The 24489-nt window shown below is 39.3% G+C and overlaps 2 protein-coding genes across 3 annotated transcripts in view; both read left to right on the plus strand.

Annotated features, from left to right (window-relative positions):
- Dtx4 (deltex E3 ubiquitin ligase 4) overlaps positions 1–24489 on the plus strand; it is an 852074-nt gene that overhangs the window by 473228 nt on the left and 354357 nt on the right. The window lies entirely within an intron of this gene.
- On the plus strand, positions 12544–13479 carry LOC127689892 (olfactory receptor 4D10). The gene has a single exon (XM_052189472.1). The coding sequence runs from the start codon at positions 12544–12546 to the stop codon at positions 13477–13479; it is 936 nt and encodes a 311-aa protein (XP_052045432.1).

Raw genomic sequence — 24489 nt, forward strand, 5'->3', positions numbered from 1 at the left:
ATAGCTCATTCTAACAGACCAAAAAAAAAAAAAAAAAACCCTGTCTTTTATTCCACATATCAGTTCAGTCTTTACCACAGTTTCCCTTTTGATTATCCCATGAATCAGCTCTTTTATTCTTAGAAAAAAAAAACAGCAAGCACAAGCACAGACAATAAAGGTCCCAGGTGTGGGACCCTGTCCCGAAATTACCATTCCAACCACCCCTGGACCAAAATTAGCTGTGTCCCAAGCTGACTTTGAACCCAGGAATCACCAGCCTTTCTAAACATAAACAAAAATAACCTAGCTGAGTGGAGTCTGACTTTGTGATCACCACTACCTAAATCTCTTTATCTCCTTCCTGAGAATTTTTCTGAAAAAACTGACTCATAAGCCTCTCTTCCTTATACAATGCATCCTTATATTTTGTATAGTTGAGAAATGATATATTTTATAACTCATGGTTTCAGCCTTCTTACCCACAGCCTTAAGGGTTACCCTGAAGGATGCAGTGTTTTACCATTTTGCTGAAACATAGCCATCCCCTCACCTCCAAGGTTCGTGCTCTCTCTGATTATTATGGAGTCATTAGCCTTGGCAGAAAGGAAAGTTCCTCAAAGGAGGAACATAAAAATATATACACTATTATACAAACAAACCTTTCACCTACAGCAACCATCAACATTCATGAATGACCCACACCCTGCTGGCTCTGTTCCAGAGGCAAGAACCATGTCATGACATTTCTTACACATGGCCAAGTGGGTCTTGACAGATAGCATATGCCTTTAATCTGAAAATTTGTGAAGCAGAGACAAGTAGATCTCTGTGAGTTCAAAAACAGTCTGTTTTGCATAGTGAGTTCCAGGATAGCCAGAGCTACATGAAAAGAGCTATTTTTGAAACAACCAAAGAAAGAAAGAAAGAAAGAAAGAAAGAAAGAAAGAAAGAAAGAAAGAAAGAAAGAAAGAAAGAAGAACAAAAGAAAGAAGAAAGAAAGAAAGAAAGAAAGAGAGAGAGAGAGAGAGAGAAAGAGAGAGAGAGAGAGAGAGAGAGAGAGAAAGAAAGAAAGAAAGAAAGAAAGAAAGAAAGAAAGAAAGAAAGAAAGAAAGAAAGAAAGAAAGAAAGAAAAGGAAGGAAGGAAGAAGGAAGGAAGAAGGGAGGGAGGGACTGAGGGACAGAAGGAGGCAGGAAGGAAGGAAACAAATAATAAAATAATGTATAAATAATATTATACATTAAATAATAAAAATGTATAAATGTCTAATAAATACTTTAAATAAACACTGTTCCAACATTCCTAACCTTCAGAGAACTGTGAATCAAAACTACTGTGGAAGTTCATCTCACTCCAGTAGGAAGAGCCTTTATTAAGTAATCAAGTGACAACTGCTGAAAACAAATGTAGAGAAAGGGAGCCCCTCACTTCCTGCTGGGAGGGCTGTAAATTGGTGCCATCACTCTGGAAATCAGTATGGAGGCTCCGCAAAAACCTCAACATAGATCTGCCATATGATTCACTCCCAGACACATATTCTCTACCCTACAATAGAGACACCTACACATCCATGTTCATTGCTGCCTCCTGCCAGGAAATGGCCTCAAGGTAGATGTCCACTGAATGATGAATGGATAATGCAAATGTTGTACACTTACACACTGGAACTTCATTCAACTGCAAAAAAAAAAAAAAAGACAATAAAATGTGCAGGAAAAGGGAGAAACCTGAAAAAATTATACAGAGATAATGCAGGCCCAGAAAGACAAAGAGCACATACACTCACTCTCTTTCATATGTGTGCTTTAATTTATTTTTGTGTTTAACTTGGATTGTTTCCACAGACCACATCTAGCTTTGGAAAAGGGAGAGAAAGCAACCTAAAGGGAGATAGGCAATAGAAATGCAATTGGAAGGGGAATCCTGGGCCAGTGAGACTTAACTGCAGAAGAGGATGAGGGGATGGAGGCAAGGAAGGTGCATAGCAGCCAACACTGACCATGCAAGAGGGCATATCTAAAATCCTGCACATCTATAACCTATTTTTTAAAAGATACTTACAATTTGAACAGAGGAGCCCAGCATCGGTAAATACAGCCACTTCCAGAAGCCATGGGTGAGCAAATGAACATTGTAGTGCCAGCTTCAGAGTTAGCGCCCTCCGAGTTAGCTCAGAAAGGCTTCAGAAGCTCCCGAAACAACACAGAGCATCACCATTGCCCTTGTTTAGCCAATTCAACTACATGGTAAGATCCTATTGCTGCACACAATATCTACCTGGATTATAGGACATAATGAAATCAGGCTGGAGCCAAACTATAATATTGGCTCCCTGCTGCCTACTGTATGTGCATAATACAAGACAGTGCCATGGAAGCCACTGGAAGAGAAAAGTTATTAACAGCCTTATAAAGCTTTGAAACCTGTGAACTAAAATACTAACCTGCCAGGCAAGATGTGCCCACTGGTATAATACTGGCATGACTGTTATGGAGGTAACTAACTACTCTTGGCTTGAATAAAAAGAAATTCCCACATGGTATTGTGAGCCTGGTTAAGGTCCAAGGTTGGTTTATCACAAGCCCTGGGAGTGGAAATTACCACTAATGCTTTGCTAGTTTGGCATGTTGATTAACTCCCTTCTAAATATTTCTGTTATATCCATAGGCAGATGCTACTTTAACCATGATCAGAATATGCCTTTGTAGTCAATAGCAGTGAAGGCAGAGATTGACAACTGCTAGGGATTCTGAGAATAAGTAGCAGTTTCGGTCTCAGTCTTAAACGGGTCATTTACAACACCCTTTAAGGCTCAGGGGACATGCCAGAAGACAGAGCAGGAAGAAGGTAATAGGAAGAAAGGCTGCAAAGTGTTACCTTCTAAATATCACACAGCAATTTCAATCATACGCTGACAGAAAATACTGTTACTTGCACAGGGCTGGAACTTGATTGAGGCTGTCAACATCCAGTCATACACTGGAATGGATAAGGTGGGGGTCATGGGACATTGCCCCTCCCTGGGAAACTATTAGCTACTATGGATGCAGGAAGGAGAGGAAGTCACTGTCTTTGTTTATGTGCACCCTGGTGAGCCCACCAGGCTCTAACAGACAGTTTACATCCATGATCATGCATGTATCCATAGTTAAACTCAATGGGTCACAAAGAAAATCAAAAGGGCAAGAATGAGGGAAATAGACTTGTATGGTAGGGTTGACTAGGGTAGGATGGAGATAAGAGAAAGCAGGTGATTATAATCAGAATACATTATGTATATTATTAAATTGTCAAATAATATGCTTAATTAATAAAGAGACAGGACAGTCACAATGATGTACATCTTTCTGGGTTTTTTTTTTTTGGATTTTTTTTTTTGAGACAGAGTTTCTCTGTATAGCCCTAGCTGTCCTGGAACTCATTCTATAGACCAGGATGGCCTCAAACTCAGAAATCCATCTGCCTCTGCCTCCCAGAGTGCTGGAATTACAGGCGTGCACCACCACCGCCCGGTGATGTATATCTTTCTTTTTAACTTTTTATTGATTCTTTGTAAATTTCACATCTTTCACCCCAATTCCACTAATTTCCCCATCCCTTTGTATCTATCCCCTTCCCATAAAAGTTAGAAGATAGAAGCTGTAGTGTGTCACAGTATGTCACATAGTCTACCCTTTTGTCTATACATCTTTTCTTGCAATGTCCATTGTAATGAGTCATTGGTCTGTTTCAAAGCCTCTGGATTCTGCTACACTATGTCTGCTGGATCCTCACTTGGACTGCTCTCAGATCTGTTGTTGTCCTGTGTCGTGAAGATCCTGAAGCTTTGGATCTGCAGGACCGGCTCTTTCATGACCTCTAGCACTTCATAGATGAAGTAAACACTGAGATGGGCCAACTCAAAGCCCTGGTTCTGGGCATGGATGGTAGCTGAGTTGGTCAGCCTGCCAGCTCTCCCAAGCCCATATCACCAGGGCAATCTCTCCAGCTTTTCCCCCAGTTAGCTCACCCAATGCCACAGCCAGTTCTCGCTATCTCTTGAAGCCAGCCCATCCACACTCATGCCACCAAGACCAGATCTACTGTGCTGCTCAGGTGAGGTGCAGAACCTGCTCTCCTGAATGCTGAAGCCATAGAGGGATGAAGCCAGTTCTCTTGTTCTTGTAACCTCAGTGGCCATCTTCCCTCCAGTCACAGGTGGCAAGGGGCAAGTTAAGGGGAAAGCAAATGATGCACATCTTTAATCATTGTACTCTGGGAAAAAAAAAAAAGGTAGTCAGATCTCTGTGAGTTCCAGGCCATCCCCATTACATACTACATTCCAAGAGAGTCAGGGTGAGACAGTCAGACTCTGTCACAAGTAAAGAAAGTAAAATAAGATTTAAATTTAAAAAGATTGTGTGAGGTCTTCCAGCCACCATTTGCACCAGGGAGCCAGGCAGCTCCACAGCCTTCTGTGCACAGCCCACCAGGGGAGAGTGGCCTCCCAGCAGTGCCTCCATTTCTAAGTGCAGAGGTGAGATCTCCACCTTCTCTCTAGTGGGGAAGAGCTAGGAGCACACAGGGCATACAATCAGTGGAGCAGCTCGGACAGGAGCCTTTGGGTTGCCATTTGCACCAGGGAGTCAGGCAACTCTACAGCCCTCTGTGCACAGACCCTGCCAGAAGAAAGCTGGTCTCCCAGGAGTACAGGCACAAGCTTACAGGTCCACAGGAGGGACAAGCTCCAGCCAGAGACAGCAAGACCAACTAACACCAGAGATAACCGGATGGTGAGAGGCAAGCACAAGAACCCTACCAAGAGAAACCAAGGTTACTTGGCAACATCAAAACCCAGTTCTCCCACCAAAGCAAGTCCTGGATACCCCAACACACCGGAAAAGCAAGAGTTGGGCTTAAAATCGCATCTCATGTAGAAGCCCTTAAATAGAAAACACAAAAATCCCTTAAAGAATTCTAGGAAAACATAAACAAACAAGTGAAGGAACCGAACAAAACCATCCAGGATCTAAAATGGAAGTAGAAACAATTAAAAAAAAATCTCAAAGGGAGATAACTCTGGAGATAACCTTGGAAAGAATTCAGGAGTCATAGATGCAAGTGTCAACAACAAAATACAAGAGATAGAAGAAAGAATCTCAGGTGCTGAAGATGCCATAGAAAACATTGACTCAACAGTCAAAGAAAATGAAAAATGCAAAAAGCTTGTAACCCAAAACATCCAGGAAATCCAGGACACAATGAGAAGACCAAACCTAAGGATTATAGGTATAGAAAAGAGTGAGGATTTACATCTTAAAGGCCCAGTAAATATCTTCAACAAAATTATAGAAGAAAACTTCTCTAACCTAAAGAAAAAGATGCCCATGAACATACAAAGAAGCCTATAGAACTCCAAACAGACTGGACCAGACTAGAAAGTCCTCCCGTCACATAATAATCAAAACACCAAATGCACTAAAGAAAGAAAGAATATTAAAAGCAGTAAGGGGAAAAGGGAAAGTAACTTATAAAGGCAGACCTATCAGAATTACACCAGACTTCTCACCAGAGACTGAAATCTAGAAGATCCTGGGCAGATCTCATACAGACTCTAAGACAACACAAATGCCAGCCCAGACTAGTATACTCAGCAAAACTCTCAATCTCCATAGATGGAGAAACCAAGATATTCCATGATAAAACCAAATTTACACATAATCTTCCCACAAATCCAGCCCTACAAAGGATAATGAATGGAAAACACCAACACAAGGAGGGAAAATGCACCCTAGAAAATGCAAGAAGTAAATCCAACAAACCCAAAAGAAGGTAACCACAGAAACATAAAAATAGCATCAAAAATAAGAGGAAGCAACAATCACTATTCCTTAATATCTCCTAACATCAATGTTAATGCCCCAATAAGAAAAATATAAACTAACAGAAATATTTTTCATGTAAAAATATTGTTTTATCACAAAGTGTTTACAATTCTTTCAATTAATTTAGTAAAGTTTTTTATGTCTACAATTTTATCTGTATTATTTTCCATGATAATCTTCTATTTTAACATGTTTTTTATATATTTCTTCTATTTTATCAGAAATATTTTCCATGTAAATCTCTAATCTATCACAAAAGGTTTTGAATTTCCCCTTCAAATAATTTAGAAATGTTTTTATGTCTACCATTTTATCTGTATTATTTTCCATGAAATAGTCAATTTTAATGTGTTTTTCCTATATAATTCTTGAATTTTATCAGAAATATTATCCATGAAAATCTTCAATTTTATCAGAAAATTTTTGTAATTCTACTTTCAATCAACTTAGAAATATGTTTATAAATCAGTCTGGCAGTTCCTCCAAAAACTGGGCACCTCACTTCCAGAAGATCCTGCTATACCACTCCTGGGCATATACCCAGAAGATTCCCCAGCATGTAATAAGGATACATGTTCCACTATGTTCATAGCAGCCCTATTTATAATTGCCAGAAGCTGGAAAGAACCCAGGTATCCCTCAACAGAAGAGTGGTTTCAAAAAATGTGGTATATATACACAATGGAGTACTATTCAGCCATTAGAAACAATGAATTCATGAAATTCTTAGGCAAATGGATGGAGCTAGAGAACATCATACTAAGTGAGGTAACCCAGACTCAAAAGATGAATCATGGTATGCACTCACTAATAAGTGGATATTAACCTAGAAAACTGGAATGCCAAAAACATAATCCACACATCAAATGAGGTACAAGAAGAACGGAGGAGTGGCCCCTAGTTCTGGAAAGACTCAGTGAAGCAGTATAGGGCAAAACCAGAACAGGGAAGTGGGAAGGGTTGGGTGGGAAAACAGGGGGAGGGAAGGGGGCTGATGGGACTTTCGAAGAGTAGGGGTCTAGAAAAGGGGAAATCATTTGAAATGTAAATAAAAAATATATCGAATAAAAAAAAAGAAAAAAAGAAATATGTTTATGCCTGCCATTATATCTGTATAATTTTCCATAATAATCTTCAATTTTAACATGTTTTTCTATATTTTTCTACAATTTTATCAGAAATATTTTCCATGTAAATCTTCAATTCTATCATAAAATGTTTCTGCTCCCTTTTTCAAAAAAATAAAACATTTTCAATTTATTCAAAAAAGACTGTGATAATATAAAACAAGAGCAGATATAATCACCATAAGAAATTAATATAGTTGCAAACACATAGAAGAACAACAATATCAACTAACTGGACCACCCAGAGCTCCTAATGATTAAACCACCACCCAAAGAGTATACATGGAGGAATCAATGGCTCTAGCTACATATGTAGCAGAGGATTGCCTTATCTGGTATCAATGGATGGGGGGGCTCTTGATTTTACTTCATTCCATTTGTTATTTAAATAAATTCTGTTATTATACTGAAAAAAGAAATTAATATAGTTCTATGACAGTGGAACACAAATATTCTCATTTATCAGTTCTATATGTTAAAAGTTGACCTTTATTCACCCAAGACAAAAACATGTTATACTCTAAAATGAACATTGTTATTGCTTTGAATTATGTGTATTTGTGTATGTATGGGTGAAGGTGCCTGCAGAGACCAGAACAGTTGGCTTTTCATGCAGCTAGAGTTACAGGTGGTTATGAACAACATTGCATGAATACTAGGAACTGACCTCAGGTCCTCTGGAAGAGTGGTCTCCACTCTGACCTCTTAACCCAGAAAGTCTATCTATTTTATAGAAGTGTTTGCCTATAGTAGTATGTGCTCTTAACCACTAAGCCATATCTCTAGCCCCAAAATTCTATTAATTAATTAATTAATTTGTTTGTTTGTTTGTTTATTGTATAGGAGTACTTGCCTACATGTATGCCTATGCACCCTCTGCCTGTGTGGTGCCCACAGAGACAGAAGAAAGCATTGGATCCCCAGGAATTGAAGTTATAGTTGAGCCTCCCTGTGGGTTCTGGAATTCAAACCCATGTCTTAGAACATCCAGTGGTCTTACCTGCTGAGCTATCTCTCCAGACCCAATTTTTACATTTTCTGCATGCTCCTGGCTACCATGACTTGCCCCAGTTTGGACTTTAGCCTGATATTCTAAGCTAAAACAAATCCTTCTTTTAAATTCTTTTTGACAGGCATCTTGACACAACATTCAGATAAATAAATAGACAGCTTCCATACTTTGTGAGAATAGTAGTTAACTAAAATGTGATTTTTGGCAAAGTCAATTATCTCTACCATGTATTGTTCTGCTTCTTCTCTTTGTATCTGCCACTTTTCATTTGAGTTGTCACATGATGACAGAGACAGGAAAAGTTCCCTCAGATCACTATGGGGAAGCAGACTTCACAGCCTTTAAAAGACCAACAACCAAAGATTCACATTTCAGTTGTATTCCAGGGCACTGGATCTTACGGCGCAGTTTATAGAGCAGTACATTAAGACAATGCCAGTGCTATTGTGTGTACAGTTGTACCAATGCCCCTCTGTGTTACCACTTACATACTTCCTCCCTCCAAATGAATGGTTTTATATAATATAATAGGGAAAGAGTTGATAGCTGTGCCTTTCTAAGTATCCTCAATGGATACTTAACGGATTCAGAAGAGGTAGACATCCAGGCTCAAGAGTCATATAATGTTCTCTACTTGATAAGAAAACTAAGTGGTGTGAAACTACTTGAGGTCCAGTTCTGGTTTTCTAACTTCTTGACTTTATCCATGTAAGAAATATGGGCATTTAGGGGCATTTAGGGGCTTTTAGGATTTCTCAGTGGTTAAGACCACCAGAATTGACCTAGTTTCAATTCCCAGCATCCAAGTGGTAGCTTGTGTGACTGGTCTGAAACTCAGGGCACCTTCCACCCTCACACAGACATACATGCAAGCAAAACACCGATGCACATAAAACAAATACTTTTTTAAAACAGAAACGTAGGCATTCAAATATATGTTTTTTTTATATTTCTAAAGACATAAAGGGAAACCCTGGAAATGTATTAGACACATGGACTAATATGTTTTATTAAAGAGCTGTTTAAGCTTTAGAATAAGGGCATTCAATTTCTGTCTTGGCAACCTGAAGATTGTGATATTTTTTCCATAATGATCTCTGTTTACACAGGGGTGTATCTGTTGACAACAATTTAATAATCCCCACTGAAACGCCACCACTAGCAGTTCAACTAGCCAGTTGATTTCCACTTACTTGCCCAACTCTGTTTAGTTTTCATAATAAGCCTGAGACTAAGGGACCAGGACATGACACAGGGGCCCAGTGCAAAATGTTAGAGACACAAACCAAATAGATTTGTCGTATTGCCTCTAAAGTATTTGGACACCAGCCAACATTCGTCAATAATTGTAAATGTTTTAATAATATTTTAATGACTCCCATTAAAATTGCACCATCAATTCTATAATCAGTCAGTTACTTCTACTATCCTACCCAGTGAGAGTCCCTTTGCCAGGCTTACGTTAAGCCTGAGACTGAGGGATTTGAACATAAGACAGGAACACAGTAGAATAACCTCAAAGATGTGACTCCTTGAGCTTGCTACCAAGGCAAATGAAGCAAGGACACTAAGATATTCAATCACACAAAAGGTTTTACCTCCAGAAGCACATGTTTCAGTGAATAATGTCAACAGTTGCTGCACAGTGGACCTAGCATCATACCGTATTATCTGAAGTTTTGAGATAAAGGAAATAGGTAAAGATAGTCAGCTTCTAGCTAGGATTATGTGCATATTGAAATCAAGATGATGTCATTGATTATGTTCAATTTAACTTTAAATGTTTTCCAGGGATATTAACTATTTCAGACCAAAAACAATCTTCTCACCAACAAACAACAAAGGTAGGTGTCATGAACTGGAAGGGGACATTGTGTTAAGAAGAATTCAGAGGGTAGCCTGAGTCTGAGACAAGTCATCAGGCAATTGGTAAGAGCTTTTCAGTTGCCTGGTGTATGGCTGCCACATGTTAAAAATCAATGCAAAAAAAAAGGGGGGTGGTTTCTGATAAATTCAACTCTTTAATTTTTTCCAATGTCCTTATAATGAAAAATATAAAGACACACATATTGAATTAGATGGAAAAGAGAACAATATGTCTCCATTCTGTGTATGTCCTCCTTCTTTCACGATCTTCCTTTCATGAAATGCACACTCAGTTGATAGTGTTCCTAGATCAATACCTAAGAACCATGGGATTCAATAGTGAGACATTTACTGATGAAGTAATGAGGCAAGTAATGGCATGACTAACAAAAATCCTCCTCTCAAAACTCTACATATACCCCACTAGTGATCCTTTATTCAGTGATCTCTGTGTGGCTGTCCATTTCACCACTGTTTGGCATTATTTCCCTGCCTCTGCTGTTGGAATTTATCTGGACAGCGACAAATTTTTGTCTCCACTGCTTGTTTGTTTGTTTGTTTGTTTGTTTGTTTGTTAGGACTGTGCAACTTTAATTTTTCAAACCTTATTTAACCACCTTTATAGCCCACCACCCACCAGAGGTAGTAGGGAAAAAAGGATATGGGAAAGTGAACCTGTTTTAGAAAAGTTCTTTGGACCAACTCCTGTCTGTGTGGTCAAGAAATCAGTTCAGTTCACAGGTCAGCAGTGGTAACTCGATCCACTTACAAACACTTCACAGATACACCAGCAGTCCATTTGGGTAGAGTCGGGTTAGCAACACAAATCAGCAGAACTGGCACATTTGTCTCCACTTTTAAGTTTCCTATAATCACCCTAAATAGAGGCCTGCTGTGCTTCCATGACACTAGAATATAATTGGTTGATCTCCACACCTAAATATTTGTATTTTCATCAGACTGAAAACTGCTCCAGAATAAGACCTTTGCTACACTTTTGTGCAATGTAGTTGGCTTACGCAAGTCCAGTCCCAACTGTACTATAAGGACCACAACCAATGTGTGAAAAAGTACTGAAGGACTCATTGATTAAATGTATCCTTTTGAAATTCCTAATAAATTAAGTGTTGTGAATACAATCAAATCTAATTTGGAGAAATCTGGATCTCTTTTTGACCATCATTGTTTGCTGCACAATCCTGGGGTGCTGCAGATATGTGAGAGAGTGGAAGGGTCTATGATGTATCCAAGATTATCTGGAAACATCATGACTTTTCTAATAAATAACCAGTCAGGAAGCATTTTTCTGGTATCTTTACACTAAAAGGAAGATGAAGAAATAATTCCAACTTACTGGATGATTAAAGAGTGGTTGTTGCAATAAATAGAATGGCTTTGAAACTAAATAGAAGCACATTTAAAGCTCAGATTCTCAACATACAATTGCTGTGATATTGTGGTCATCTCCTGAGACTAAGCAAAAACTGCTAATCCACAAGAATGCATGAAAGAACCATTCACAGGACACCTTATTGCTTGCGGTAAATAGACCCTTGAGGTCACCATGATGCTCCAACTGCTTTTCCCCAAAACCTACAAATGGATCTGACGATGATGCAGACTGGAGAGGGGAAGCAGGAAAAGAAGGGAGGAAAGTAGATTTCTAGTTGACTCCTATGTTTGACAGAGGCTAACACTGGGAACCTGTACTCAAACCAGAAAGCCTCATCCATTTTCAATCCTATGGCACATGAGTCTCAAACACACACACACACACACACACACACACACACACACACACACACACACGCACACACACACACCACTACTTCCTACACACATATATACACATACAAACACAGATATACACCACTACCTCCTACACACATACACACCACACCACACATACACACACACAGAGAGAGAGAGACCTACACACACACACATACACAGTTTCCTTCTCTTCCCTGCTTGGTCAAACTGATGTTGTTGATAGTTCACAGTTCACAGAGCTCCATCATTCACTTGGTTGCTAACAGAATGAGAAGGTGGTGAAACTACTGGCCCAGTATTGGTCTGACCACTCTGGGCTCAGCTCTGCCTCTCTCACTGAGCACCTAAACTCTGCCTTTAGAAGAAAAACAAATCACCTTTCAGAATTCCAAAATATCCACGTGCTCATATCCAAGAGTCTCCCTGTACAACTGATACAAAGAATAACAAATTAGAGATGGTAAACTTGACAATTGTCCTTCCACTTTATGTTCTTAGGAAAGCCAGAATCTTTGGCCTTCAAGTAGCATAACTGAAAAAGAAAATTTAAAATATTTCATTTGAGCAAAACAAACAGGAAGATGGCTTACGGAAACCATTGGAAGTTTGATACCAAAAGCATCAAAAAGAAAACTATGGTACAAATTTTTGTTTATTAGGTCTACCTAAGTGTCACTACTTAATGTGTTTTCTTTTCCAATGTTGCATTCTAGGGGAAAAATTATTGAACAACTTTCTATGTGCCAATTTGATTTGATTATCTACTTAACTGCAATATTTAGAAAGTGGACCACTTGATCGATTTCAGGTACTATAGCCATAATGGGGAGTTTCTGAATTGTACCCTAGGAGCTTAGGAAGACGCAAGAAGCATCCTGAGACTTGAAACAAAAAAACATAGAAAGAGGGTGATTTAATGAGATGGAAAACTACACCAGGGTCAAAGAACTTATTTTCCTGGGCCTGACCCAAAGTCAGGAAGTGAGCATGGTGCTCTTCCTTTTCCTCCTCCTGGTGTACGTGACAACTCTGCTGGGGAACCTTCTCATCATGGTCACAGTGACCTATGAGTCTCGCCTGCACACCCCCATGTATTTCTTGCTCAGGAATTTGTCTATCGCTGACATCTGCTTTTCCTCCATCACTGCCCCCAAGGTTCTGGTGGACCTTCTCTCAGACAGAAAAACCATCTCTTTCAATGGCTGTCTCACTCAGATGTTCTTCTTCCACCTCATTGGGGGAGTGGATGTGTTTTCTCTGTCTGTGATGGCTCTAGATCGATATGTGGCCATCTCTAAGCCCCTGCACTATGTGACCATCATGAGCAGAGGCCGTTGCATTGGGTTAATAGTGGCTTCCTGGGTGGGGGGCTTTGCCCACTCCATAGTGCAGATTTCTCTCTTGCTGACACTTCCGTTCTGTGGACCCAATGTTCTTGACACTTTCTACTGTGATGTCCCCCAGGTCATCAAACTTGCCTGCACAGACATCTTTGTACTTGAGCTGCTAATGATTTCCAATAATGGAATGCTCACCACGCTGTGGTTTTTCTTTCTCCTGGTGTCCTACATCATCATATTATTATTACTGAAGTCTCAGTCAGGAGAAGGCAGGAAGAAAGCCATTTCCACCTGCACCTCCCACATCACTGTGGTCACCCTGCATTTTGTGCCCTGCATCTATGTCTATGCCAGACCATTCACTGCCCTCCCCACAGATAAAGCCATATCTGTCACCTTCACAGTCATCTCCCCTCTGCTGAACCCCTTGATCTATACTCTGAGGAACCAGGAAATGAAGTCAGCCATGAGGAGACTCAGGAAAAGACTTGGACCTTCTCATTGGATAGGGAAGTAACCCCGTTAGCACCTTAAATGTTTCTAACATTAAAAAAAAACTAGCCGGGCAGTGGTGGCGCACACCTAAAATCTCAGCACTCTGGGAGGCAGAGGCAGGTGGATTTCTGAGTTCGAAGCCAGCCTGGTCTACAGAGTGAGTTCCAGGACAGCCAGGGATACACAGAGAAACCCTGTCTCAAAAAAAAACAAAAAAAAAAAAACAAAAAAAACAAATGAAAAAAACTATTTGCTATGCTTCCTCCTTGTTTCCTTTATTCTGATATATTAAAACACCAAAAAGTTGTGAAATTGATAGTTCTAACTCTCCTTTATATTTTCAGAATTTTGAATCATGCCTTAACAACTGCGACTGTAAATAAATCTTGCAGATATCTATGAGGTTAAAAAAATAAATTAGAATATGATTCCAAAGTCTATTAAGAAATTAGCATTTGTTTTATTCCTTCGGCTTTTTTTTTACATGGGATTTTATTCTATTTCCCAGGCTATCTGGTTACTAACTATGTGTCCCAGGGTATCCTCAGATACAACAACCCTCTTGTACTTGCTACCAAATGTTAAGATTGCAGATGTGAACCAAAACACCAGTATAGCTTCTTTTTAATCTAATTTTATTTTATTTTATTTGAGATTTATTTATTTATTACATGTAAGTACACTGTAGCTGTCTTCAGACACTCCAGAAGAGGGCATCAGACCTCATTACAGATGGTTGTAAGCCATCATGTGGTTGCTGGGATTTGAACTCATGACCTTTGGAAGAGAAGTCGGTCCTCTTAACTGCTGAGCCATCTCTCTAGCCCCTCTAATTTTATTTTTATGTGTGGGCCAACAAAGCTTTATTTATAGACACTAAAATCTGAATTTCATAGAACTTTCATGTATTAACTTTGTTTTGAACAAATATTGTCTGCAGTTTTACCTTTCTGAGTATCCCTTGCATCTTTATGATTGTCACAATCAAAAGATGGATGCAGTTACAACCTAAAGTAAATTAGGGTTTCTCAAAACTCATTCATTCCAAGTTCTAATCATCCTATTTTGTGACTATGTACAAACAGAGTATTCCAATAACACATCAAAGAATATACAAAACAAATCTTACAAATTCAGAAAAATTGAAGTAACACCATGTGACTTGTCTGATCACAAAACCATAAAACTTAAAATCAACAACAGATGAATCTCTAGTAAATATAAAAACTCTTGGAAATTAAACAACACATTTTTGAATGATGAATAGAGCAAGGAAGGAAAAAATTAGAGTTTTCTTGGGAATAAAGGAAAATGAAAACACAATGCAACAAAACCTCAGGGACACATTAAAAGCAATTCTAGGAGGAACTGCACAGCTCTAAACATTTCATTTAAAAATAAAAAAGGGGGCTAGTGAGACAGTTCGGTGGATAAGATCACTGCATGCTCTTCCAGAGGACCCAAGTTCAATTCCCAGCACCTACACGGCAACTCACAACTGTCTGTAACTTCAATATCTGACAGCCTCACACAGACATACATACAGACAAAACACCAATGCACATAAAATAAAAATAAATTTTAAAAATCAGAAAGAGCATAAATAAAGGACTTAATGGTGCAACTCAAGAATTTGGAAAGGCAAAAACAAAACAAACTCAAATCCAGAATATTGGAAAAGATAATAAAAGTCAAAACAGAAATTAACGAAATAGAAGCAAAGAAAACAATACAAAGAATCAATGAATCTAAGAGAGGATAAACAAGATGCACCTTTAGTCCAAATGGCCTAAAGAAAGAGAAGACTCACATTAACGGAAGTATAAAGGACCAAGGAACCATTATGAGAGACATCAAAGAAATTTAGGCTATTATAAAAGCATACTATACTGCATTAAATTGAAAATACAATCAGGTAAATTTCTAGATTCATCCAAACCACCAAAGTTAAACCAAGAAGAACTCAACAACCTAAACAGACCCATCATGACAAAGAAGATTGCAGCTCTAGTAAAAGCTTCTCAACAACAACAACAAAATCCAGACACAAATAGATTCTCAACAGACTTCTACTGGATTCTCAAAACAGATCTACAACTAATACTTCTTATTCAAAACATCTATAGCATTTCAATGAGTAATAATTTAAAATTTGTATACATATAACTTTTATAACCCAAATTCCAAGAGAGCTAACTCTCCCTTCTGTCTTCCAAGGACACCAAGCATGCCCATGGTGCATAGACATATATGCCAGAAAGGCATCAATACACACAAAACAGAAGTAAATAAATTTTTACAAGAATAGCAGGTTTTTGTCCAGGTTGTGGTGCTGTATGCCTTTAATCCCAGCAGAGGAGGTAGAGACAGGAGGATCTCTGAGTTGAGGCCAACCTTATCTACAGAGAAAGTTTCAGGAAATGCGGGGATACACAGAGAAACTTTGTCTTACAGGGAAGGGGGGAGTTAAAAAATAAGCGTTTTTAAATACAAATACCTACTTTTTCATCTTGGAAAGATCCATGAAATAAATATAAATATCAAAATATAAACTTTTAAAGAAATAAACATTACTAATTAATTTGAAAATTATAGAAATAAAACAAATCATAGAAACACAGGTGACAGCACATGTTGGCAAGAATGTGGAGAAAGAGGAACACTCCTCCATTGCTGGTGGGACTGGAAACTGGTACAACCACTCTGGAAATCAATCTCGATGTTCCTCAGAAAATAGGAAATAGAACTACCTAAAGACCCAGCTATACCACTCTTGGGTATATACCCAAAAAGTGCCCCACCATACTACAGGGGTATGTGCACCACTATGTTCATAGCAGCCTTAACTGTAAGACAACATAGAAATGATTTTAAAGAATCAACATATCATTATCTTCAGATGCTGAGAAAAATTATTTTCAATTCATAAGTCTGAGTCAGCAAAACTACTTTTAGGAAATAAAAATGTTTATTAAAATGGCAGTAGATAATTCTCTCTAAGATCCATGACCTCACTAGTCCCAAGAATCTGGGTAAGCTCTAGCACCAGACCTAATTTCCCTCCTGTTGAACAGACTATAAATCCAATTAGAGAGCTGTTGGTTACTGCCAAGATATCAGTGCCACTATTGCACTCTTAGGGCTATCTTACCACCCTTGTTTTCGTTGTATATTATAGGTGTCACTGTGAGGTAGGATTACTTATTGCTTCACTCCCTTGGATGCTTGTATAGAACCTTCAACACAACTGCACCAAAGGCTCAGGAAACATTTCAAGAGAGGAAATTTGCTGTAAGACTGTGTCTCCTAGAAATGGTAGGGAAGCTACACCCATGGTCCCTCAGCAGTGTGGCTGACTAAAACAGATCTGAACAAGTACAACACCAATAGGTGTGTACTGGAAAGAGAACATTGCATGGAGCTCCACCAATGCCATTTACTCGACCTTGAAATCACATACAAGGAACACTAAACATATCAAACAAATTGTATTTACATATGTATTCAAATATATGTATTAATAATAACTAACGAAAAAGGACAGCATGAATCTGATAGGGAGTGGCAGAGAGGACATGGGAAGGGCTAAACTGAGCTCAGTGTGTTACTAAAACAAAAAAAAACAAACAAAAGTGCATGAAGTTAAGAAATATCAATGTGTCAGGGACAAAGTCTGAGAGAGTTGAACTGAAGGAATCAGGGTTCGATATGATCAACATGAACTGTACTAACTAGTATAGAATTTTTAAATGTATATTTTAGAAAACATAAAGAGCAATGCACTGCAAAGGGTAAATGAAGGGAAATATAGCTAACTAGGATCAAGAAAATAACTTTCCCTTGATCTGAGTAACAGCCATGAGAAAGAGTTGGCTTTCATTAGAAGAATGCTGTGTTTATCCTACTCCTGTTTGTCAAGAAGCAAGCTGAAAATGAATATACTGATTTGTGATTGTTATTGTTTGTTGATGGTCTATTTTAGAAGTGGGGTTGTGAGGTTTTCTTTTTTTCTTTTCTCATATTTTCTTTTGAGACACGTTCTCTCTATGTAGCACGGGCTATTCTGGAACTTACTATGCAGAGAAGACTAGACTTGAACTTAGAGATCTGCCTGGTTTTACTTTCCTTTCCAAGTGCTAGAATTGAAGGTAAGTGACATTGATTTTTTTTTAAAGAGGTAGTAACATAGACTACGGAGCACTCACAAAAAAGGGACCTATTATGACTGCCCTCCAAAAGACCCAACAAGCAGCTGAAAGAGTTTGATGCAGATATTTGCACCCAACCAATGGACAGAAGCTACTAATACTGTGGTTGAATTAGGGAAAAGCTGGAAGAAGCTGAGGAGGAGAGAGACCCTGTAGGAGCACCAGCAGTTTCAGTAAACCTGGACCCCTGAGATCTCTCAGACACTGGACCACCAACCAGGTAGCATACACCAGCTGATATGAGGACCCCAATTCATATACAGCCGATGACTGCTGGGTCTGGGTTCAGTCAGAGAAGATGCACCTAACCATCAAGAGACTGGAGACCCTAGGGAGTTTGGAGGTCTGGTGGGGTGGGGTCAGGGGAGACAGGGAAGTAGGGAGGAGGTATGGGATGTAGAAAAGTCGGAGGGTGGACCAGGAGGGGAATCAATCTGGGGTGCAAAAAAAAAAGAGTAAATAAAAAGAAAGGACATTTAAAAAGAAGTAATAGTATGAAGAGACATTTATAAATAAATTTGATAAATGCACCTTCTCTCTTCTCTTCACTGCACCTTAAACTTAACTATGGAACATGGGGGACCTAGCAGGCGGATGTGTTCTCTATCTGGAATGCGGTATTGATTTCACAAGTGTGTAAAGAAGTCTATCCTTATCAACTCGATACAAGAAAAAATGTAATTTTTCCTTTTATGGCAATAGGACCTCACAGGGATAGACATGAATACTAATGCTCTCCTGATGAGAATTTGCATATGGTAAAAACTGAATAAACAATATTTTTTCACGAGTCAGATTTTTATTTCTACAGTTAGAAGGCCAATATTTTTTATTTATTTCCAGTAGCAATACAATACCACTACTCCCCAGCCAAAAAGTAACTCTTCTTTGCATTCTGCATAGCCCATGGGCCATGCCCAGCCTTGTGGGGCCAGGCAGCAGGAACAGAACTGGTATTCTGTATTCCAGAAGTACCTGAAATCAACATCAGACCAATGCTGGCATCCATGGCTCCCTTGGGCCAAGGCTTTCCTCCTGAGTTCACATTCTATTCAGAGCCTGGTCTTGACTATCAGCAAACCTTGTGACTTAAGGTGGTAGGCAAATTCTCATCTCCCTGAATGCCCTTCTCTCCCTCCAACCTCCATTCTGTACTGCTTGATCAGGACAACCATCTGCACATTAATCCCACAGAGATGAGACATATCAGAAACACAGCAAAGGCTCAGGGAGTCACTGAAACAAAAGAACAATATTTTTTAATTTCATGTAAACTGTATATTCAAGTCTAGGAGAGGAGTTATCTCAGGGTAAAGAGAGAAGAATATATTAGGAATGTTCCTAGTTTTGGAATAGACTTCTTTAACTTGTTTTGTTTTGTTGAAGTGTTTGGGGTTTTTTTTAACTTTTGAAACAAGGTGTCATATGAGTTCAGCTGACCTCACACCCACTAGGTAGTTCAGCATGATGACCTTAAACTTCTGATCCTCCTGCCTCCCAAGTGCTGGGATTACAGATGTATACACTACCACACCTAATCTTTATAACATAACACAGTTTATAGAATGTTGGGCATTGAACCCAGGTCCTTATGCAAGCTAAATAGGAGTCTACCAAAGCAGCTACATCTATAGGCCCTATTACAGTTACTTACTTTTCAGACATAGAACTAAGTAAGTTGTGTTCATAGAAGAACCTCAAGTGCTAAAGCTTAGCTCAGGCATAGAACACTTACCTGGCATGAGTGAGATGCTCAGTTTTACCTCCTAATGTAAATAAATAATAATAAGCTGTAAAATCAATCTCTATGTGGCATATCCTAAATGGGCCCAACCTTGCTCATTCTGGATGTCTGAACACTATCTGTGAGTCAGAGCATGTCAATTATCTTCTCTAGGAACCAAGAGTCTCCCTACACACTCAAAGATAAGAAAACATGTGCAGAATGTCTGTGTGGTGGCTTGAATGAGAATGACCCCCATAGGCTATATGTATGCATGCTTGGTCACCCACTGGTGAAACTGAAGAGGATTAGAAGTGCCCTTGTTGGAGGTTGTGTTTCACCAGCCTCTGCCATCCCCAGTTACCTTTCTGTGCCTCATGTTTGTGGAACAACATGTGATCCACTGCTCTAGAACCATGCTTGTCTGGCTGCTGCCTCCCCACCATGATGGTCATGGTCATGGGCTTTAAACCTCCAAAACTCTAAGTCCCCAAATAAACTCTTCTGTGAGTTACCATGGCCCTGGTGTCTTATCACAGCAGTAGAAAAGCAGCTCAAGACAGTTCTTATAATTGTGCCTTGCTCCCTCCATACAATCTCACTATGTTGTTCTTTCCACACAAGCCCCACCACACTCAGAGTGGCCACACTCCTGCCAAGATTCACCATTCTTCTGCTATACTTTCAGGGATAATAGCTTACTACTAAGTTACTTTCTATCCCTACTCTGTTCTATTTTTATATTCTGAAATACTCCACAATCTTATTTACTTTAGCAGATGCTTGTATCTTCTTCACCCTAGAATCTCAGTGATATCAGGTCAAGGTTATTCCGATAACCTTGTCTCATACCTGTCTCATTCCCTGTCTCATACCTGGCATCTTGAAGTCTGTGATAAATACTAGTTAATGGGAGTCCAGCAGGCCCTGGGCGGGAGCCTTCAGGTGTCTGCTTTGGGATCTGAACAGCCTGGGCCACAGCACTCAGCCTCCAGGAAGTGCAAGAGGCCTGGTATGCACCCAGAGGCAGACTGGGAGGACACACCCAGCGTGCTCCAGTGGGTCGGCCCCACAGAGCTTAGGTTCCAGTCCTGAGGCCTCTGGCGGGAGCCTTCAGATCTCCACTTCAGGATCCAGAACAGCCTAGGCTACAACACCACATCTCCAGGCCCTGCAAGAGGCCAGAGGGGCACCCAGGAGGCCGGCTGGGAGGAGTCAGTGTGCTCTGGTGAGTTCAGCAGGCCCTGGGTGGGAGCCTTCAGGTGTCTGCTTTGGGATCTGAACAGCCTGAGCCACAGCACCCTGTCTCCAGGCAGTGCAGGAGGTCAGCTATGCACCAGAGGCCAGCTGGGAAGAGGCAGCTTGCACTGGTGAGTCCAGCATTGACAACAAGACCAACTAACACCAGTGAGAACTAGATGGCAAAAGGCAAACGCAGGAACGTCACTAACAGAAATCAAGACAATATGGCAGCATCTGAACCCAATTCTCCTTTAACAGCACGTCCTGGATACCCCATCACACCAGAAAAACAAGATTTGGATTTAAAATCACTGGTCATGATGCTGGTACAGGAACACATGAAGGACATACTTAGAGAAATTCAGGAGAAAATGGATCAAAAGTTAGAAGCCCTTACAAGGGAAACACAAAAATCATTGAAAGAAATTCAGGAGAATACAAAAACCAATAAGGAGAAAATGCAAAAATCACTTAAAGAAATATAGGAGAACTTTGGTCAACAGGCTGAGGCCATGAAAGAGAAAACACAAAAATCTCTTAAAGAATTACAGGAAAACACAAACAAGAAAGTAAAGGAGCTAAGCAAAACCATCCAGGATCTAAAATCAGAAGTAGAAACAACTAAGAAAACTCAAAGGGAGACAACTTTGGAGATAGAAAACCTTGGGAAGAAATCAGGGGACATAGATGCAATTATCAACAACAGAATACAAGAGATAGAAGAAAGAATCTCAGATGCTGAAGATACCATACAAACCATGGGCTCAACAGTTAAAGAAAATGCAAAATGCAAAAAGCTTGTAACCCAAAACATCCAGGAAAGCCAGGACACAAGGAGAAGACCAAACCTAAGGATTATAGGCATAGATGAGAGTGAAGATTTACAACTTAAAGGGCCAGCAAATATCTTCAATAAAATTATGGAAGAAAACTTCCCTAACCTAAAGAGAGAGATGGCCATGAATATACAAGAAGCCTACAGAACTCCAAACAGACTGGACCAGAACAGAAATACCTCCCGTCACATAATAATCAAAACACCAAATGTTCTAAACAAAGAAAGAATATTAAAGGCAGTAAGAGAAAAAGGCCAAGTAACATATAAAGGAAGACCTATCAGAATCACACCAGACTTCTCACCTTAGACTATGAAAGCTAGAAGATCCTGGGCAGATCTCATGCAGACTCTAAGAGAACACAAATGCCAGTCAAAACTACTATAGCCAGCAAAACTCTCAATCACCATAAATGGAGAAACTAAGATATTCCATGACAAAACCAAGTTTACACAATATCTATCCACAAACCCAGCCCTACAAAGGATAATAGGAGGAAAACACCAATACAAGGAGGGAAACTTCACCCTGGAAAAAGCAAGATAGTAACCTTCTTTCATCAAACCCAAAAGAAGATAACCAATCAAATTTTAAAAATAACATCAAAAATGACAGGAAGTAATAATTACTATTCCTTAATATCTCTTAACATCAATGGGCTCAATGCCCCAATAAAAAGACATAGACTAACCGACTGGATATATAAACAGGACCCTACATTTTGCTGCAAACAGGAAACACACCTCAGTGTCAAAGACAAACACTACCTTAGAGTAAAAGGCTGGAAGACAATTTTACAAGCAAATGGTCTCAGGAAACAAGCTGGAGTAGCCATTCTAATATCAGATAAAATTCACTTTCAACCCAAAGTCATCAAAAGAGACTCTGAGGGACACTTCTTACTGGTCAAAGGAAAAATACAACAAGAAGAAGTCTCAATCCTGAACATCTATGCTCCAAATGCAAGAGCACCCTCATTCATAAAAGAAAGTTTACTAAAGCTCAAAGCACACATTGTACCTAACACAATAATTGTGGGTGACTTCAACATTGCACTTTCCTCAATGGACCGATCAGGAAAACAGAAACTGAACAGGGACACAGTGAAACTAATTGAAGCTTTGGACCAATTAGATTTAACAGATATATATAGAACATTTTATCCTAAATCAAAAGAATATACCTTTTTCTCAGCACTTCATGGTACCTTCTCCAAAATCGACCATATGTCGATTGAGGTCAAATCGACCATATGTCGACCAAAATCGACCATATGTCGATGTTGAGGTCACAAGACAGACCTCAACAAATATAAGAAGATTGAACTAATCCCATGGCTCCTATCAGATCACTATGGAGTAAAAGTGGTCTTCAATAGCAACAAAAACAACAGAAAAGGGACATACACGTGGAAACTGAACAATATTCTACTCAATGATACCTTGGTCAAGGAAGAAATAAAGAAAGAAATTAAAAAATTTTTAGAACTTAATGAAAGTGAAGACACAACATACCCAAATCTATGGGACACAATGAAAGCAGTGCTAAGAGGAAAACTCATAGCCCTGAGTGCCTCCAAAAAGAAAATGGAAAGAGCATACACTAACAGCTTAATGACACACCTGAAAGCCCTGGAACAAAAAGAAGCTATTTCACCCAGGAGGAGGGAATCACCTAGAAGGCAGGAAATCATCAAACTCAGGGCAGAAATCAATCAAGTAGAAACAAAGAGAACCATACAAAGAATCAACAAAACCAATAGCTGGTTCTTTGAGAAAATCAACAAGATAGATAAACCCTTAGCCAGACTAACCAAAGGGCACAGAGATAGTATACAGATTAACAAACTTAGAAATGAAAAGGGAGATATAACAACAGAAACTGAGGAAATTCAAAAAATCATTAGAGCCTACTACAAAAGCCTATACTCAACACAACTGGAGAATCTGGAGGAAATGGACAGTTTCCTAGACAGATATCCAACACCAAAACTAAATCAGGATCAAATAGATCATCTAAACAGTCCCATAACACCCGAAGAAATAAAAAGGGTCATAGAAAGTCTCCCAACCAAAAAAAGCACGGGACCAAATGGCTTCAGTGCAGAATTCTATCAGACCTTCATAGAAGACCTAACACCAATACTCTTCAAACTATTCCACAAAATAGAAACAGAAGGAACTCTACCCAACTCGTTCTATGAAGCCACAATTACGCTGATACCAAAACCACACAAAGATCCAACAAAGAAAGAACTTCAGGCCAATTTCTCTTATGAATATTGATGCAAAAATACTTAATAAAATTCTTGCCAACCAAATCCAAGAACACATCAAAATGATCATCGACCATGATCAAGTAGGCTTCATCCCAGGAATGCAGGGATGGTTCAATATAAGGAAATTCATCAATGCTATCCACTACATAAACTCAAAAAAAACCATATGATCATCTCATTAGATACAGAAAAAAGCATTTTACAAAATTCAGCATCCTTTCATGCTAAAAGTCTCGGAAAGAACAGGAATTCAAGGCCCATACCTAAACATAGTTAAAGCAATATACAGCAAACCGGTAGCCAACATCAAACTAAAAGGAGAGAAACTTGAAGCAATCCCACTAAAATCAGGGACTAGACAAGGCTGTCCTCTCTCTCCATATCTTTTCAATATAGTACTTGAAGTTCTAGCTAAAGCAATTAGACAACATAAGGAGGTCAAGGGGATACAAATTGGAAAGGAAGAAGTCAAATTATCACTATTTGCAGATGACATGATAGTCTACTTAAGTGGCCCAAAAACCTCCACCAGAGAACTCCTACAGCTGATAAACAACTTCAGCAAAGTGGCTGGTTATAAAATCAACTCAAGCCAATCAGTGGCCTTCCTATACTCAAAGGATAAGCAGGCTGAGAAAGAAGTTAGGGAAATGATACCCTTCACAATAGCCACAAACAATATAAAGTATCTTGGTGTGACTCTAACCAAACAAGTGAAAGATCTATACAAGAACTTCAGGTCTCT

Source organism: Apodemus sylvaticus, chromosome 1 (assembly GCF_947179515.1).
Source record: "Apodemus sylvaticus chromosome 1, mApoSyl1.1, whole genome shotgun sequence".
NCBI classification, from domain to species: Eukaryota; Metazoa; Chordata; class Mammalia; order Rodentia; family Muridae; genus Apodemus; species Apodemus sylvaticus.

Bases quoted from the DNA above. Each gene is read 5' to 3' on its own strand.
- LOC127689892 (XM_052189472.1), top strand. From the start codon at position 12,544: ATGGAAAACTACACCAGGGTCAAAGAACTTATTTTCCTGGGCCTGACC.